At 42.4% G+C, this 18372-nt stretch overlaps 1 protein-coding gene across 3 annotated transcripts in view; it reads right to left on the bottom strand.

The window, feature by feature from the left end:
* Positions 1–859: 859 nt before the first annotated feature.
* Positions 860–18372, bottom strand: part of LOC118402447 (chromodomain Y-like protein) — a 31974-nt gene continuing 14461 nt past the window's right edge. For 2 of the 3 annotated variants that reach the window (XM_035800655.2, XM_052477303.1), the window contains 5 exons: positions 12036–12301; positions 11536–11708; positions 9313–9523; positions 8883–9026; positions 860–6133 (listed from right to left, as the gene is read on the bottom strand). In XM_035800655.2, the coding sequence (XP_035656548.1) occupies positions 5975–6133; positions 8883–9026; positions 9313–9523; positions 11536–11708; positions 12036–12301 (953 nt within the window). In that variant the 3' untranslated portion in view covers positions 860–5974. The remainder of the gene's footprint in view (positions 6134–8882; positions 9027–9312; positions 9524–11535; positions 11709–12035; positions 12302–18372) is intronic. The other variant, XM_035800656.2, reaches the window with a different exon arrangement.

The raw sequence follows: 18372 nt of genomic DNA on the forward strand, positions 1-18372 counted from the left end.
GTGAAATAAAAAAATATATAAAAAGTCCCAGGTCATCATTGACAGCGTCCTACAGAGTTCGAAACCTGCAAAGCCGCACAGTCTAGGGACAGCAGTCTACGACTTGATAACATTTGTGGTCTCTGAATAAAGCTTGTCAACTGTATTAAGCTTGTCTCTGTATTAAGCTTGTCAACTGTATTAAGCTTGTCAACTGTATTAAGCTTGTCAACTGTATTAAGCTTGTCAACTGTATTAAGCTTGTCAACTGTATTGCACCAAAAATGGCTCTCCTTTGGTTTTGTTCAGTGTTTGGAAATTCACTTATATGAAATATATTTTTCAAAAACCAAGTCTTAAATATATACTCATTTACTCTGGTCTTCTTAGGCGGTACTTTGACGAGCCCAAATTCACATGCTGGCTGTCTCGTTTCCTGGAGACATAGAACACAGGTTCCACAAGGGAGGCAAGAACTTTTATAATCTCATCCTCTTCAAACACCTGCTGCACAGGGGAACAGGCTCCCACGATGACTTGTTTTCAGATTTGTTTTATACGTTTGGAGAAGGTATTGTACAAAACAGTTCACAAAATGGAGTTCTCCATTTTTTTTTTTTTTTTAAATGTAAAAAGACATTTACCTAATCTTTTTCCTCTCATCTTGAATAAAACAATTGAGTCCCACTGAAGTACTCCTAGTATAATATACATTTTAGGAAACAAGACCACTGCAGACACCAACACTAGAGTAAATTAAATTAAGGGATTAAAATGAATTTCAATTAAGGAGTAGAGAAATTGCTTGGTATGTTTATGGTAGATATGTCCTGAAAAGACTGACCCCAACTCAGACTAGCACACAATAAAAAGGGATTAACAAGTTCTAAACAGTTTATTTTCATAGCGAGTATAGATTTCAGCATCTATATAAAAACAACTTTACAGATAGTAAATATTATACTTACTGTACAACATAATAGGTCCCTTGTACTGTATGCAAAAATACTGTACCAGGATTTCAGTCTAAAGGCAGTTCACACAGTACATACTGTAGTTCTTCAGCCTGAAACATTGGAAGGGTGAGGGTTATACAATTCAGACTTAGTAAAATATTTTGCTGCTGTACCAAAATAGGGTCAATTTCAACAGAGTGAATTCTGTGTGACTAGACAAGCCTCTTGGCATCATGCTGTGTTAACATAAGACACATCGTTTAAATAATCTCTTGCACTTTTTGTCAACAAGAAAAATGCTTAAAACATTGGGTTGAGGAGGTGCAGTATGGGTGATCTTATGTATACATTAACTACGCTACTCTGGTCCAAGTGTTAAATGCCTGCTAATATTTCTAAATCAGCCTTCAGTGATACAAATGTTGAATAAAACAAGGAGATATGACATGCTTATCAGGCACAATATTTGGGGGCAGATTGCATCTTTCCTGGAGAGAGGGTATAGGTCAAAGACGACAACAAAAAAACAAGTCTCTTTAAATGTTATCCAGCCCTTAATCTGTAATGTGAATGAAATGTGCAGTGGTAACAATCGGATACCTCTACAGTGCATTCGGAAAGTATTCAGACCCCTGGACTTTTTCCACATTTTGTTACTTTACAGCCTTATTCTCAAATTGATGAAATACATTGAGGAAAAACAATCTACACACAATACCCCATAATGAGACAAAGCAAAAACTGGTTTTTAGAAATGTTTGCAAATGTAGTAAAAGGAGTAAAGGACAAATATTCAGACCCTTTGCTACGAGACTCGAAATTGAGCACAGGTGCATCCTGTTTCCATTAATAATCCTTGATGTTTCTACAACTTGATTGGTGTCCACCTGTAGTAAATGCAATTGATTCGACATGATTTGGAAAGGCACACACCTCTCTATATAAGGTCCCACAGTTGACAGTGCATGTCAGCGCAAAAACCAAGGCATGAGGTCGAAGGAATTGTCCGTAGAGGCCAGAGACAGGAAGGATTGTGTCAAGTCACAGATCTGTGGAAGGGTACCAAAAATGTCTGCAGCATTGAATGTCCACAAGAACACAGTGGCCTCAATCATTCTTAAATGAAGTTTGGAACCACAAAGACTAAAGCTGAAAAACATCCCCACAGCATGATGCTGCCACCACTATGCTTCACCGTAGGGATGGTGCATTCAGGCCAAAGTATTCATTCATTCTTGGTTTCATCAGACCACAGGATCTGATATTTATCACGATCAGAGTCCTTTAAGTGCCTTTTGGCAAACTCCAAGTGGGCTGTTGTGCCTTTTACTGAGTGGTTCTGTCGGGCCACTCTACCATAAAGGCCTGATTGGTGGAGTGCTGCAGAGATGGTTGTCGTTCTGGAAGATCTTCCCATCTCCACAGAGGAACTCTGGAGCTCTGTCAGTGACCAGCAGGTTCACCTTCTAACAGGACAAACACCTTAAGCACCCAGCGAAGACAACGCAGGAGTGGCTTCATGACAAGTCTCAATGTCCTTGAGTGGCCCGGACTTGAACATCTCTAGAGAGACCTGAAAATGGTTGTGCATCAGCACTCCCCATCGAGCTTGAGAGGATCTGCAGAGAAGAATGGGAGAAACTCCCCAAATACAGGTGTGCCAAGCTAGTAGCGTCAGAACCAAGAAGACTCAAGGTTGTAAACGCTGCCAAAGGTGCTTCAACACTGAATACTTATGTAAATGTGAATAGTTTATTTGTAATAAATTAAGAAATTCTAAACCTGTTTTTGCTTTTTCATTATGAGGTGTGTAGATTGGGGGGGACTATTAAATACATTTTAGAGCAAGGCTGTAATGTAACACATGTGGAGAAAGTCCAGGTCTGATTACTTTCAGAGTGCACAGTATGTATGAATGCCAAAACTGAATTCTGATGTGGATAGTGAGACTGACCCAAGAAGATATATTTTTTTAAAATGTGAAGTAACAGCAATTACAAACCATGAGCAATGACTCAAAAACAAACTACTTTGTCCAAACCAGCTGCACTTTAAATATTTAAATACTTCATATACTTTAAGACAATATAAATAATTACACATTTTCCACCATTTTAAAATCAGTACCATGAATATTAACTATCCAAAAGGCTCACATGCCAAGACATGTTTAACAAATACATCAGGGTAATAAGCATGTGCCTGATGTATTTATGGTACTATATTCATGGTACTGAGAAATGACATGTTTTCCCTGATGTATTTATTAAACATGTGCCTTTTTTTTGTTGTATAGTTTTCATAAACTAATCACATCACACTGCATTGGCCCGATTTCACTGCAATAACATTACAGGCTATTCTCACTGATAATCGCGTCAGATCAGAACCCACAATTTGTGAAGCCATGGCAAAAATAAGTAAAGGACAAGGCACTGCTTTGGAACTTAGCTAGAGCCTTAATGTGTACCCCAGCCTCATCACAACTGCATACAAATATTGCATTAGAATCTTGTAATTGTCTCTCCCTTGCGGGCATGTTTCATGGAAGGAATCATTCAGAAGCTGCAGAATATTTAATTATAATATTCTAATAAGTCTTAACTTAAAAACAAAATAATTTACCATAGAAACTGTTTGGTAGCACATACCGTCCCCAAAGCCAAATAAGATAAATAAAAAGACTACCTGGGTGAAATATCTAGAGACTATATAGACAAACCTAAATACAGTCGAGAGCTTTAAAAGTTCGTCTGAGACAGACTTTGGACCGGATTCAATTAAAAGGCGCGTTGTTAAGGCACTACACTTGACAAACTTCCCTGACGTTCGAAGGTCAGGCGTAAATGACCTTCAAAAGTGAAGTGCTCTATGCTTATCAACAACGTGCCTTTGATTGAATCCTAGGCGCTATTCAACTTAATAAGTCGTGTTTTGTATGGAAAGTCTTACAGGAGTCTAAAGAAAAAGTTAATGTAGAGAATCCAATAAGCCACTGGGCTACACTGTTTTCCCAAGAGTTAGTTCCAACACAGCTTAATTGAGTTCAGAGCATCACATCTTAGTGCAAAGCTCCACAATGGAAGTCGCTTGGGTTTTTGTTGAATGTTTACATTTGCTCTTTCGTTACGTCATGAATAAATGCTGATCATGTTGATACAACATCCAACCCAAATCAATCCCGAGCTGAGTAGGACAGATACCCTGCTATGTAAGACACATTGTGTATTCAATGTCTTCTCCTCCTCCAATCCCTTCAATTTAGTTGAACCTGTAATGCAGCATGGGAAATTGTATTTCGTAAGTCAGGGTTATTGGGTAAAGGGGCAACACAAGGTTATCAGGATGCTAGGAAGGCGGGATTTAAAGGTCTAGCAGGAACGTCTACAAATGTTATTTTTAGCTGGTCCCCTTCAATGTGTGCACATACATACAGTTCCTTCTGAAAATATTCAGTCCCCTTGACTTTCCACATTTTGTTACAGCCTTCTTCTAAAAATGGATTTAATAAAATGTTTCTCAGCAATCGACAATACCCCATAATGACGAAGCAAAAACAGGTTTAGAAATGTTGAAATTTATTCAAAATAAAAATCTGATTATTTACATAAGTATTCAGACCCTTTGCTATTAGACTCAATGGAGCTCAGGTGCATCCTGTTTCCATTGAAACATCCTGTTTCCATTGATAATCCTTGAGATGTTTCTACAACTTGGAGTCCACCGGTTGTAAGTTCACTCGATTGGACATGATTTGGAAAGGCACACCCGTCTATCTAAAAGGTCCTACTACAGTTGACAGTGCATGTCAGCGCAAAAGCCAAGCCATGAGGTCCAAGGAATTGTCTGTTGAGCTCAGACAGGATTGTGTCTAGGCACAGATCTGGGGAAGGGTACCAAAACATTTCTGCAGCATTTTTTTTCTTTTTAACTAGGCAAGTCAGTTAAGAATACATTCTTATTTACAATGTCTGCCTACCCCGGCCAAACCTGGACCAATTGTGCGCTGCCCTATGCGACTCCCAATCACAGCCGGTTGTGATATAGCCTGGAATCAAACCAGGGTCTGTAGTGACGCCTCTAGCTCGGAGAAGCAGAGAACCCATTGAAGGTCCAAGAACACAGTGGCCGCCATCATTCTTAAAATGGAAGAAGTTTAGAACCACCAAGACTCTTCCTAAAGCTGGCCGCCCGGCCAACCTGAGCAATCGGGAGAGAAGGGCCTTGGTCAGGGAGGTGACCAAGAACACAATGTTCACTGACAGAGCTCCACAGTTCCTCTGTGAAGCTGGGAGAACCTTTCAGAAGGACAGCCATCACTGCACTACTCCACCAATCAGACCTTTATGGTAGAGTGGCCAGACAGAAGCCACTCCTCAGTGAAAGGCACACGACAGCCTGCTATGGAGTTTGCTAAAAGGCACCTAGACTCTCAGACCACGAAAAACAATATTCTCTGGTCTGATGAAACCAAGGTTGAACTCTTTGGCCTGAATTCCAAGCATCACATCTGGAAGAAACCTGGCACCATCCCTATGGTGAAGCATGGTGTGTGGGGATGTTTTTCCGCGGCAGGAACTGGGAGATCAGTCAGGATCGAGGGAAATATTGACAGAGCAAAGTACAGAGATCCTCAATGAAAACTTGCTCCAGAGAAGACTCAAGGCTGTAATCGCTGCCAAACGTGCTTCAACAAAGTAGAGTAAAGGGTCTGAATACTTACGTAAATGGGATATTTCAGTAGTTTATTTGTAATAAATGTGCAAAAATTTCTAAACGAGTTTTTGCTTTGTCATTATGGGGTATTGTTTGTAGATTGAGGATTCATTTTTTTTTAATCGATGTATTTTAGAATAAGGTTGTAACGTAACAAAACGTGTAAAAGGTCAAGGGGTCTGAATACTTTCCGAATGCACTGTACTCTCATACATGCAAGAGGGATGGTGGGATATTGAGAGGCTACAGATTGAACGCCATGCACTGCTAGTGTCACATGTTTTTCTGGTTATTTGGGAAACGTAGGGGAATACATGCTTTCCTTAAAACTCATCAATCTTCTTCTGCAGGTATTTGAGGATGGAGTCCACCCCTTGCGAAGAGCCCCACACTCTCTTCAGCGCCTCGCACTCACGTTCATTGGCCTGCTCCAGGGCGGCCCGGTTTGTGTTTCGCACCAGTGCTTTGGACTCCCGCAGGACCTACAGTGCAACAAACAGAGCCCCCCCCCCACCCGGCAAAAAAGCGAAAGGAATATGACTTATGGATATGGATATTGGCATAGATTTGTTTAACATTTAACTCTGGGACATGACACAAGATCCCCTTTTGTCAACAATGAAAAGATTCAGGAGAAATTCCATAACATCCAGATATTGGTGACATGATCTCAATTTAATGTATTGCTAAAAGCATTATATTAATTTAAAAACACACTCTTGGTTAGGGCCAGGATGATACCAGTATCGCAATACTCATTTGTATCATGGCAAGGAAACAAAACAAAGCATATTTAACTTCTTTAGGGAAACAAATCCTTGTTGTCATCCAGTCACATTTATTTATTTTCCAAGTTTGACACACAATATTTTACATACGGAAGGTTTTTAAAAAAGGACCAAAGAGTTTGGACTGTGTTTTGTTGAATTTTTTTGCCATGGACAAAAACAATTGTGATACTGGTATCCCGGGAGACTAAAATATAACAATTCAAGCGAACACTACGGCTAGGAGAGTGTGTGTGTAGTGCATTTGGAAACTATTCAGACCCCTTGTTACGTTAGCCTTATTCTAAAAATCGATTAAATAATAAAAATCCTCAATCTACACACAAAATACCCCATAATGACAAAAGCAAAAATAAATGTATACAGAAATAACTTAATTACATAAGTATTCAGACCCTTTGCTATTAGAATCCAAATTGAGCTCAGGTGCATCCAACGTCCTTTGATCGTCCCGACAACTTGGAGTCCACCTGTGGCCAATTCATTTGATTGGACATGATTTAGAAAGACACCTGTCTATATAAGGTCCCACAGTTGACAGTGCATGTCAGAGCAAAAACCGAGTCATGAGGTCGAAGGACTTGTCCTTCGAGACAGGATTGTTGTCGAGGCACAGATCTGGGGAAGGACACCAAAAAATGTCTGCAGCATTGAAGGTCCCCAAGAACACATTCTTAAATGGAAGTTTGGAACCTAAAGGCTCGTTCTAGAGCTGGCCGTACACGGCCAAACTGAGCAATTGGGGGAGAAGGGCCTTAGTCAGGGAGGTGACCAAGAACCTGATGGTCACCGACAGAGCTCCAGAGTTTCCTCTTGAGATGGGAGAACCTTCCAGAAGGACAACCATCTCTTCAGCACTCCACCAATCAGGCCTTTATGGTAGTGGCCAGATAGAAGCCAATTCTCAGTAAAAGGCACGACAGACCGCTTGGAGCTTACCAAAAGGCACCTAAAAGACTCAAGACCATGAGAAACAAGATTCTCTGGTCTGATGAAACCAAGATTGAATGCCAAGCGTCTGGAGGAAACCTGGCGGTGGCAGCATCATGCTGCGGGGATGTTCTTCAGCGGCAGGGACTGGGAGGCGAGTCAGGATCAAGGGAAAGATGAATGGAGCAAAGTACAAAAATCCTTGATGAAAACCTGCTCAGGTCCTCAGACTGGGGCAAAGATTCGCCTTACAACAGGACAAACACCCTAAGCACACAGTCAAGACAACGCAGGAGTGGCTTCGGGACAAACCTCTGAGCCCGAGCCCGGACTTGAACCCGATCTAACATATTTTGAGAGACCTAAAAATAGCTGTGCGGCGACGATCCCCATCGAGCTTGAGAGAATCATGGGAGAAACTCCCCCAATACAGTTGGTTCTTCTGTAGCTCAGTTGGTAGAGCATGGCGCTTGTAACGCCAGGGTAGTGGGTTCGATTCCCGGGACCACCCATACGTAGAATGTATGCACACATGACTGTAAGTCGCTTTGGATAAAAGCGTCTGCCAAATGGCATATGTATATATGTATATATGTATATATATGTATATACATACATACATACATACATACATACATACATACATACATACATACATACATACATACATACATACATACATACATACATACATACATACATACATACATACATACATACATACATACATACATACATACATACATACATACATACATACATACATACATACATATACATACATACATACATACATACATACATACATACATACATACATACATACATACATACATACATACATACATACATACATACATACATACATACATACATACATACATACATACATACATACATACATACATACATACATACATACATACATACATACATACATACATACATACATACATACATACATACATACATACATACATACATACATACATACATACATACATACATACATACATACATACATACATACATACATACATACATACATACATACATACATACATATATATACATATACATACACACAGTTGGCCAAGCTTATAGCGTCATACCCAAGAAGGCTTGAGGCTGTAATCGCTGACAAAGGTGCTTCAACAAAGTACTGAGTAAAGACTCTGAATACTTATGTAAATGTGATCATTTAAAAACAAAAACAAAACTTTATTTTGCAAAAAGAACTGCTTTTCATTATGGGGTATTGTTTGTAGGTTGCAGGGAATTTTAAAAAAAATATTGATTTTAGAATAAAACTAACGTAACAATGTGTGGTCTGAATTCTTTCCGAAGGCACTGTAAATGAGTGTCGGTGGGAAAATGTTTTTTTGATGAGACAAAAAAAAAGCAAGAGAACAAAAGACCAAAGTGAGGGAGAGGGGCAGGGTCGTACTGCGTGGAAAAGAGACGCCACAAAATATAAAAACAAGTCAAAATAAAATGAAAAAGGATGACTTACAACTGAATTACAAGTGACTAGCTCCCTAATGCGAACCATCACCTCCTGAGTGAAAGTCCCGGGCCACAGCACCTGGGACACAAGGCCTTTAGCACAGGCCTCCTGGGCCGTCAGCTTCCGCCCACTCAGCAACATCTCATTGGCCTGGGAGAAGAGGGGGAGGGAGAGAGAAGACAAGAGTAGGGGAGAGGACAGGGTGAGGTCAACCAGGAAAAGGTACTGGTATGGTAATAGTATTAATAGTTGTCTTTTTTTAAATAATAAAAACATTTAAAAAGGAGTGGAGCTGTCCCACTCCATTCTTATTTTTTGTATTGGACAGGATATTCCCCATTGCAGGAAAACCAGCCCAGTGAGTGCTACACTTAAATAGTTCCCTGGACTACTCCCCCTCGGAGGAGGATTTTCAGACAATGCCGTATGAACTCACCGAGGCCACGCCCATGATGCGAGGGAAGGTGAGGGAGGCGCAAGCGTCGGGTGTCTGTCCGTAGGTGGTGTAGGGCGTCTGAAACCAGGATTTCTCGTTGGCCCAGACAACGTCACACAGCGGGAGGATAGAGGCTCCGAGGCCCACCGCCGGTCCATTCACGGCTACGATGATGGGCTTCTTGAATTGGATGAATGTGTTCACGAATGTCCTGAGGATGGAGATGACAGACTGTCTGCATAACCGTCTTCTGTGGCATCATTACAAAGACTAAACTCAATCAAAACAAAGTGGCACACACTCATATACAGTGTAGAAGTTTACACACACCTTAACCAAACACATTCAAACTCAAGTTTCACAATTCCTGACATTTAATCCTAGTAAAAATTCCCTGTTTTAGGTCAGTTAGGCTCACCACTTTATTTTAAGAAGGTTAAATGTCAGAATAATAGGAGATGGTTTATTTCAGCTTTTATTTCTTTCATTCACATTCTGGGTCAGAAGATTACATACACTCAATTAGTATTTGGTAGCATTGCCATTCAATTGTTTAACTTGGGTCAAACGTTTCTGGTAGCCTTCCACAAGCTTCCCACAATAAATTGGGTGATTTTTGGCCCATTCCTCCTCACAGAACTGGTGTAAGTAACTGAGTCAGGTTTGTAGGCCTCCTTGCTTACACACACCTTTTCAGTTCTGCACACAAATTTTCTATAGGATTGAGGTCAGGGTTTTGTGATGGCCACTCAAATACCTTGACTTTGTTATCCTTAAGCCATTTTGCCACAACTTTGGAAGTATGATTGGGGTCATTGTCCATATGGAAACACATTTGCTACCAAGCTTTTAATTCTTGACTGAGGTCTTGAGATGTTGCTTCAATATATCCACATCATTTAATCTATTTTGTAAGTGCACCAGTCCCTCCTGCAGCAAAGCACCCCCATAACATGATGCCCCCCCGTGCTTATGGTGTTCTTAGGCATCCCCCCTTTACCTCCATACATGACGATGGTCATTATGGCCAAACAGTTTTGTTTCATCAGACCAGAGGACATTTCTCCAAAAAGTACGATCATTGTCCCCATGTGCAGTTGCAAACCGTAGTCTGGCTTTTTTATGGAGGTTTTGGACCCGTGGCTTCTTCCTTGCTGATAGATGTCGATATAGGACTCGTTTTACTGTGGATATAGATACTTTGGTACCCGTTTCCTCAATCTTCACAAGGTCCTTTGCGGTTCTTCTTTTCGTACTAAAGTAGTTCATCTCTAGGAGACAGAAGAACGCGTGTCCTTCCTGAGCGGTACGACGGCTGTGTGGTCCTATGGTGTTTATGCGTGCGTACTATTGTTTGTACAGATGAACGTGGTACCTTCAGGCATTTGGAAATTGCTCCCAAGGGTGAACCAGACTTGCGGAGGTCTACAATTGTTTTTTCTGAGGTCTTGGATATCTTTTGATTTCCCCATGATGTCAAGCAAAGAGGCACTGAGCTTGAAGGTAGGCCTTGAAATACATCCACAGACACACCTCCAATTGACTCAAATGATGTCAATTAGCCTATCAGAAGCTTCTAAAGCCATGACATAATTTTCTGGAATTCTCCAAGCTGTTGAAAGGCACAGTCAACTTCTGACCCACTAATTGTGATACATTGAATTAGAAGTGAAATAATCTGTCTGTAAACAATTGTTGGAAAAATAACTTGTGTCATGCACGAAGTAGATGTCCTAACCGGCTTGCCAAAACTATAGTTTTGTTTTCAAGACATTTGTGGAGTGGTTGAAAAACAAGTTTTAATGATTCCAACCTAAGTGTATGTAAACTCCCAACTTCAACTGTATAAACTCCCAGTAATTCCATTCGGCATCACAATGCCTTGTGTTTTTCATTACAAAGACTGCCCCTACAACACACAGCTACCGTTCTACTCATCCTTTGTTCCACCTGTTCAAAATAACCGATGAGTCGAGACAATTGTCTACAAATCTGAAAGAACTGAAATCAACCATTCCACCATTTTGTTTTCTCCAAATCAGTGCAGATGATGTAAGAGGGACAAGGACAGGACACATTTTTGGACAATCGAGAAAGGGCCAAGGTGACCCTTCAAACGTCAAGAATGGACAGAAAGTTTTTTTGCTTTCATTTCTTTTTTTTTCTTCTGAAAACAATCCACATACAAAATAGAAAACAAAAGTACACCCCCTTCTGACCTACCTAATGGTCTCAGCCATCTTGATGCTCTCCTTCTTGCGGTCGTCGGTGAGCAGTCTAATGAAGTAGATGAAGTCCAGGCCGAAGCAGAAGATGCTACCCACGGCGCTCAGCAGGACCAGCTTGCTGTCGTCTGCCGCCGCCGTGGCCATGGCACTCTGCATCTCCTTCATCACCTGAGGCAGCCACGAGGGAGACAATTATTATAGGCCAATTACCTAGACACAGATGAAGCCTAGTCTGAGATTAAGAAGCACTTTAGATGGAGTTAATATTGGAAATGCGTTTTAGTACAGTAATAGGCTTAATCCATGACACCAACACAATATTTTTTTATAGGACCAGTATTTGACTTTCATTTCAGATATTTTGCCTACATTTATATGACTACCAATTGTTTGGAAAAGTTGGCATAACTAAACGATGAAGTACTACTATTTTTGGCCTGTCATGCAGTGTAAAAATGGTTTTGTTAGGGCAAAGACAAGACAGGCATGACTCACGTCAGGATTAAGTGAGTTGTTCTCCGAGGACTTGGTGGAGAGCAGGATGTGGGTGAAGCCATCCTGCTTCTTGACGACAAGGTCCCTGTAGCGGTAGGCACTCTCAGTCTGCCGGACGCTGAACCGAAGGCGCTTGTCGAAGACTGAGCGCTGCTCCTCGAAGCGCCGTTTCCCTGCCACCCCGGAGACTGCAGTGACTCCTGCCACTGCACTCTGCAGGCTAGCTGTTTCATTGGCCGCCAGAGCCTCCATGAGTGTTGATGTACCTGGTGGACAAAATATAAATGGTGACACAGCCTTTAACATTGTCTGTTTAAATAACCAGGTAAATTAAATTTTTGGTACAGCCTGAATGGTTTACTTTAGCAGCAGATGAACAGTCCACCAACTGACTTAACTGTGGACTCATTCGTTTGTGGAGAAGGGGGAGAAACAACATTGTGAAGAACTCTTGTTTGCATGGCAATGTCCACAATCACTCACCTCTGCAATTGTCGTCTACTTAGACCAGAGCGAGAAGTTGTAGGCTACATATTTTTTTTAAATCCTCAAAACTACTTCTAACATCTTAATTCACCGAGACATAGGTTCAGTATACATCACAACAACAGTTATTGAAGTCTATTGAAAAAGCCCAGAGGACGATTACATGCCAGCGGGAGCAGAAAATATTTTTGGCATCACAGATTGTTCTGGCAATTCTCAGAAACTTCATTGGGAGGAAGGATGTTACACCTGCTTTTTACATTCGTATCAAACCATTTTTTCTATGAAACCACGATGAAAGTGGCCATTTTAGGCCCTTTCCAGACCTTCAGTGTCTTCAGAAAACTATTCACACCCCCGGGACTTCTTCCACATTTTCTTGCGTTAGAGCTGGAATTTTAAATGGAATCAATTGACATGTTTTCACTGGCCTACACACAATACTCCATAATATCAAAGTGGAATTGTTTAATTAATTTGTCAAATTTCCTAAAAAAGGAAATGCTTAAATGTCTTAAAGTCAGTAAGTATTCAAACACTTTAATGGCAACAATACCCCATTGTTGCCATGACTTGCAAATGTATATAAATAAAATGGATTACAATGTCCCCCCCCCCCCAATCTACAAACAATACCCCATAATGAAAAAGCAATGTTTTTTTAAATTAAAAATCTTGCTATTTTGTTTTAGAAGTATCACATTTACATAGGTATTCAGACCCTTTACTCAGTACTTTTGAAGCACTGTTGTCAGTGATTAGTTTATTAATTCAACCATAAAATAAATATATATATATATATATCAAATTTCAATTATGATCTTGTCTCATCGCTGCAACTCTCCAATGGGCTCGGGAGAGCTGAAGGTCGAGTCATGACCCACCAAACCGCAGTCCTTAACACCACCTGCTTTACCCGGAAGCCAGCCTGCAGGCGCCCGGCCCGCCACAAGCAGTTGCTAGAGCGCAATGAGCCAAATAAAGCCCCCCCAAAGTCTATTTTCAGGTCTCTCCAAAGATGTTCGACGGGGTTCTAGTTCGGCCTCTGGCTGGACCACTCAAGGACATTACGATACTTGTTCCAAAGCCACTTCTTTGTCTTGGCTGTGTACTTAGGGTTGTTGTCCTGTTGGAAAGTGAACCTTCGCCCCGGTCTGAGGCCCTGAGCGCTCTGGGGCAGGTTTTCATCAAGGATCTCCCTGTGCTTTGCTCCGTTCATCTTTCTCTCGATCCTGACTAGTCTCCCAGTCCCTGCCATTGAAAAACATCCCCCACAGCATGATGCTGCCACCACCATGCTTCATTATAGGGAGGGTATTGGCCTGGTTTCCTCCAGACGTGACACTCGGCATTCAGGCCAAAGAGTTCAATTTTGGTTTCATCAGACCAGAGAATGTTTCTCATGGCCTGAGAGTCCTTTAGGTGCCATTTGGCAACTCCAAGCAGGCTGTGCCTTTTACTGAGGAGCAGCTTCCATCTGGCCACTCTACCATAAAGGCCTGATTGGTGGAGTGCTGCAGAGCTCCGTAGTTCCCTAACTTTTTATAGTTTATAAACATAGCCTCATCGTGTGAGTGTAACGGTCCTTGTTAGCTCCAGGGTCAGAGCTCTCAAATATTGTTTGTTTGCCATCATTCAGGAAACAAAAACATACATTAATTAAAACATAAGTTTGTCACTTCCCACGAGCCGGACTAAGAGCTCTTATTGGACCAGGGCACAAATAATGTTTTGCCCTTATTTGCTAATCTTACATGAGAAAATAAGGTTTATCAAAAGTCCATTTGATGAGAAGAGCTGTCCATTACTTTAAAAACATACCTCTGCAATGTTGTCCTGGTTTCCAGTATTTGCAGGAGTCTTCTGTAAATAATTTTCCACATATACAGTCTGTGCCTGTTGACTCATTTAACAGACATTTTCATGAACTAGTCAGTGCCTGTTGAATCCACTATCATATAGGTACATGGCTGTGCAAAGGACCGCATCAGTGTTTTAACAGCTGTAGATTTGACATAACCAGGAACTGTCAGGCCTGTTGAGCTCATAGCTGGCAGTAAATATATAGAACTTTCCAGAACCGCCATGTCTGTTGATGAGTCTCAGCTTGTTCAGATATATTAAGTGGACTGGAGGCCGCCATGGGCATGAAAGGGATTATGAATCCAGTTGTTTGTGTCATCCGTTATGGGAAAGTACCAGGAATGTGCCACCCAACTCACTCAGGTGCATCAGCTATATATCACATTTAACATGTCCGTAGGCTTGAGTTCATTTGACTCATCCAAACAAAGACATCATACAGGATGATAGAAAGACCTGTTGACTGTCCAGCTGTTAATGCAGACATAAGAGCTGTGCCAACTGTTGAACAATCATTCAGGAAAGAAAAACATCACCCAGATAGGACAGTTGTGTTGAAACTCATCATGCAAGCTGTAACAGACAAGTAAAAATTATGGTCAGTAAAATGAGCTTGTCTCTCAATAAAAATAAAAAACTGTGCCCCTTGATAACTCAGCGCACTTCTGTATGTTGTAAGAGCGTTACATGTCTGTTGACTGCCCAGCTGTAACAGACATATACCAGGAACATCCTGACCACCAAAGTCCATTTGATGTCATCCAGCTGTAACATTACTTTAAAAACTATCCAGGTGTTGTCCTGGTTCCAGTGGTTTGCAGAAGAGGAACTGTCCAGGCCTGTTGACCCCCAGAACGTCACAGACATATACCAGGAACTGTGCCAGGCCTGTTGACTCATCCAGCTGTAACAGACATATACCAGGAACTGTGCCAGGACCGCCATGTCTGTTGACTCATCCAGCTGTAACGGACATATACCAGGAACTGTCCCAGGCCCGCCATGTCTATTGACTCATCCAGCTGTAACAGACATATACCAGGAACTGTGCCAGGCCTGTTGACTCATCCAGCTGTAACAGACATATACCAGGAACTGTGCCAGGACCGCCATGTCTATTGACTCATCCAGCTGTAACAGACATATACCAGGAACTGTGCCAGGACCGCCATGTCTATTGACTCATCCAGCTGTAACAGACATATACCAGGAACTGTGCCAGGACCGCCATGTCTGTTGACTCATCCAGCTGTAACAGACATATACCAGGAACTGTGCCAGGACCGCCATGTCTATTGACTCATCCAGCTGTAACAGACATATACCAGGAACTGTGCCAGGACCGCCATGTCTGTTGACTCATCCAGCTGTAACGGACATATACCAGGAACTGTGCCAGGCCTGTTGACTCATCCAGCTGTAACAGACATATACCAGGAACTGTGCCAGGACCGCCATGTCTGTTGACTCATCCAGCTGTAACGGACATATACCAGGAACTGTCCCAGGCCCGCCATGTCTATTGACTCATCCAGCTGTAACAGACATATACCAGGAACTGTGCCAGGCCTGTTGACTCATCCAGCTGTAACAGACATATACCAGGAACTGTGCCAGGACCGCCATGTCTGTTGACTCATCCAGCTGTAACAGACATATACCAGGAACTGTGCCAGGACCGCCATGTCTGTTGACTCATCCAGCTGTAACAGACATATACCAGGAGCTGTGCCAGGACCGCCATGTCTGTTGACTCATCCAGCTGTAACAGACATATACCAGGAACTGTGCCAGGCCTGTTGACTCATCCAGCTGTAACAGACATATACCAGGAACTGTGCCAGGACCGCCATGTCTGTTGACTCATCCAGCTGTAACGGACATATACCAGGAACTGTGCCAGGACCGCCATGTCTGTTGACTCATCCAGCTGTAACAGACATATACCAGGAACTGTGCCATGTCTGTTGACTCATCCAGCTGTAACAGACATATACAAGGAGCTGTGCCAGGCCTGTTGACTCATCCAGCTGTAACAGACATATACCAGGAACTGTGCCAGGACCGCCATGTCTATTGACTCATCCAGCTGTAACAGACATATACCAGGAACTGTGCCAGGACCGCCATGTCTGTTGACTCATCCAGCTGTAACAGACATATACCAGGAGCTGTGCCAGGCCTGTTGACTCATCCAGCTGTAACAGACATATACCAGGAGCTGTCCCAGGCCCGCCACGTCTGTTGACTCATCCAGCTGTAACAGACATATACCAGGAGCTGTGCCAGGACCGCCATGTCTGTTGACTCATCCAGCTGTAACAGACATATACCAGGAGCTGTGCCAGGACCGCCATGTCTGTTGACTCATCCAGCTGTAACAGACATATACCAGGAACTGTGCCAGGACCGCCATGTCTGTTGACTCATCCAGCTGTAACAGACATATACCAGGAACTGTGCCAGGACCGCCACGTCTGTTGACTCATCCAGCTGTAACAGACATATAATTCACTGGCCTGTTGACTCATCCAGCTGTAACAGACATATACAAAACATCTCCTGGCCATGTCACTCATCCAGCTGTAACAGAAACAGTGTTTGATGGAAGTCATTGTCTGTATGGTTTTTCCAGCTTTTCCCAGACATATACCAGGAACTGTGCATCAGGAAGAATTAAGTCCTGGGGCTTGACTCATCCACTGTAACAGACAATATAAGGAACTGTAGCCCCTTCTGTTAAGAGTATCTCCAGTGGCAGTTATGTTTCTAAATGCTTGTGCAAGGAGTGAAGGTTTCATCCAGCTGTAAGATAGTACCAGGTTATATGTGCCAAAAGCCTGTTGACTGAGGAAAGACACTACTCCCAATATAAGTGACCAACCCCAAATCGATGAGTTCCAGCTGTAACAGACATATACCATGGTCAAACATCCCTGTCTGTTCTGTTTTCCCGGGTAGGGGGCAGTAGGCTCTTCGGCTGCATCCATTTCAAAACTGTCAGTGTCCATGATAGCTGGGCTAACAACAAATGTTTGAGAGTTACTGATGCTAGGGTTGGGTTCGATTCTCGTGGAAGCAGAACAACGTAGAAGGTGCAGTGACTGTGGTCGCTTTGGATACTACCAGTACAGCTGGTATGGCATTTTATGGACATTTATTAAGTCATTTTCTGTAACCATTTTCCCCAGTTCATTTTCGAGCAAAAGGAATGAGCAGCAGCAACGTTGGCTACATACGGACCGTTAGTGGAATTCCTGCGAGAGTAACGGTTAATGTGATTGGATGTTAATTATTTGACTCGGCTACCTGAATTTGACATTGTGTTGTTATCTCGCTGAACACTACATGATTACATTTTTTGGCAGTGAAATGAGGCTAATCAGGCGAGAGAAAAAAAACTCACCCTATAGCCCCGTTGGAAAATCTGGACTGTTTGAAAATGTGAATCACATTTGTATTTAGCGTATCCTCGACGGCATCGGGTTCTTGGTCACCTCCCTGACCAAGGCCCTTCTCCCCCGATTACTCAGTTTGGCCAGGCAGCCAGCTCTAGAAAGAGTCTTGGTTGCTCCAAACTTCTTCCATTTAAGAATGATGGAGGCAAATGTGTTCTTGGGGACCTTCAATGCTGCAGAATGATGGAGGCCACTGTGTTCTTGGGGACCTTCAATGCTGCAGAATGATGGAGGCCATTGTGTTCTTGGGGACCTTCAATGCTGCAGAATGATGGAGGCCACTGTGTTCTTGGGGACCTTCAATGCTGCAGAATGATGGAGGCCACTGTGTTCTTGGGGACATTCAATGCTGCAGAATGATGGAGGCCACTGTGTTCTTGGGGACTTTCAATGCTGCAGACATTTTCTGGTTATTTTCGCCATATCTGTGCCTCGCCGCAATCCCCTACGGACCATTCCTTCGACCTCATTGCCTGGTTTTTGCTCTGACGTGCACGGTCAACTGTGGGACCTTATATAGACAGTTGTGT

The sequence above is a fragment of the Oncorhynchus keta genome, chromosome 23, assembly GCF_023373465.1.
Source record: "Oncorhynchus keta strain PuntledgeMale-10-30-2019 chromosome 23, Oket_V2, whole genome shotgun sequence".
NCBI lineage: Eukaryota > Metazoa > Chordata > Actinopteri > Salmoniformes > Salmonidae > Oncorhynchus > Oncorhynchus keta.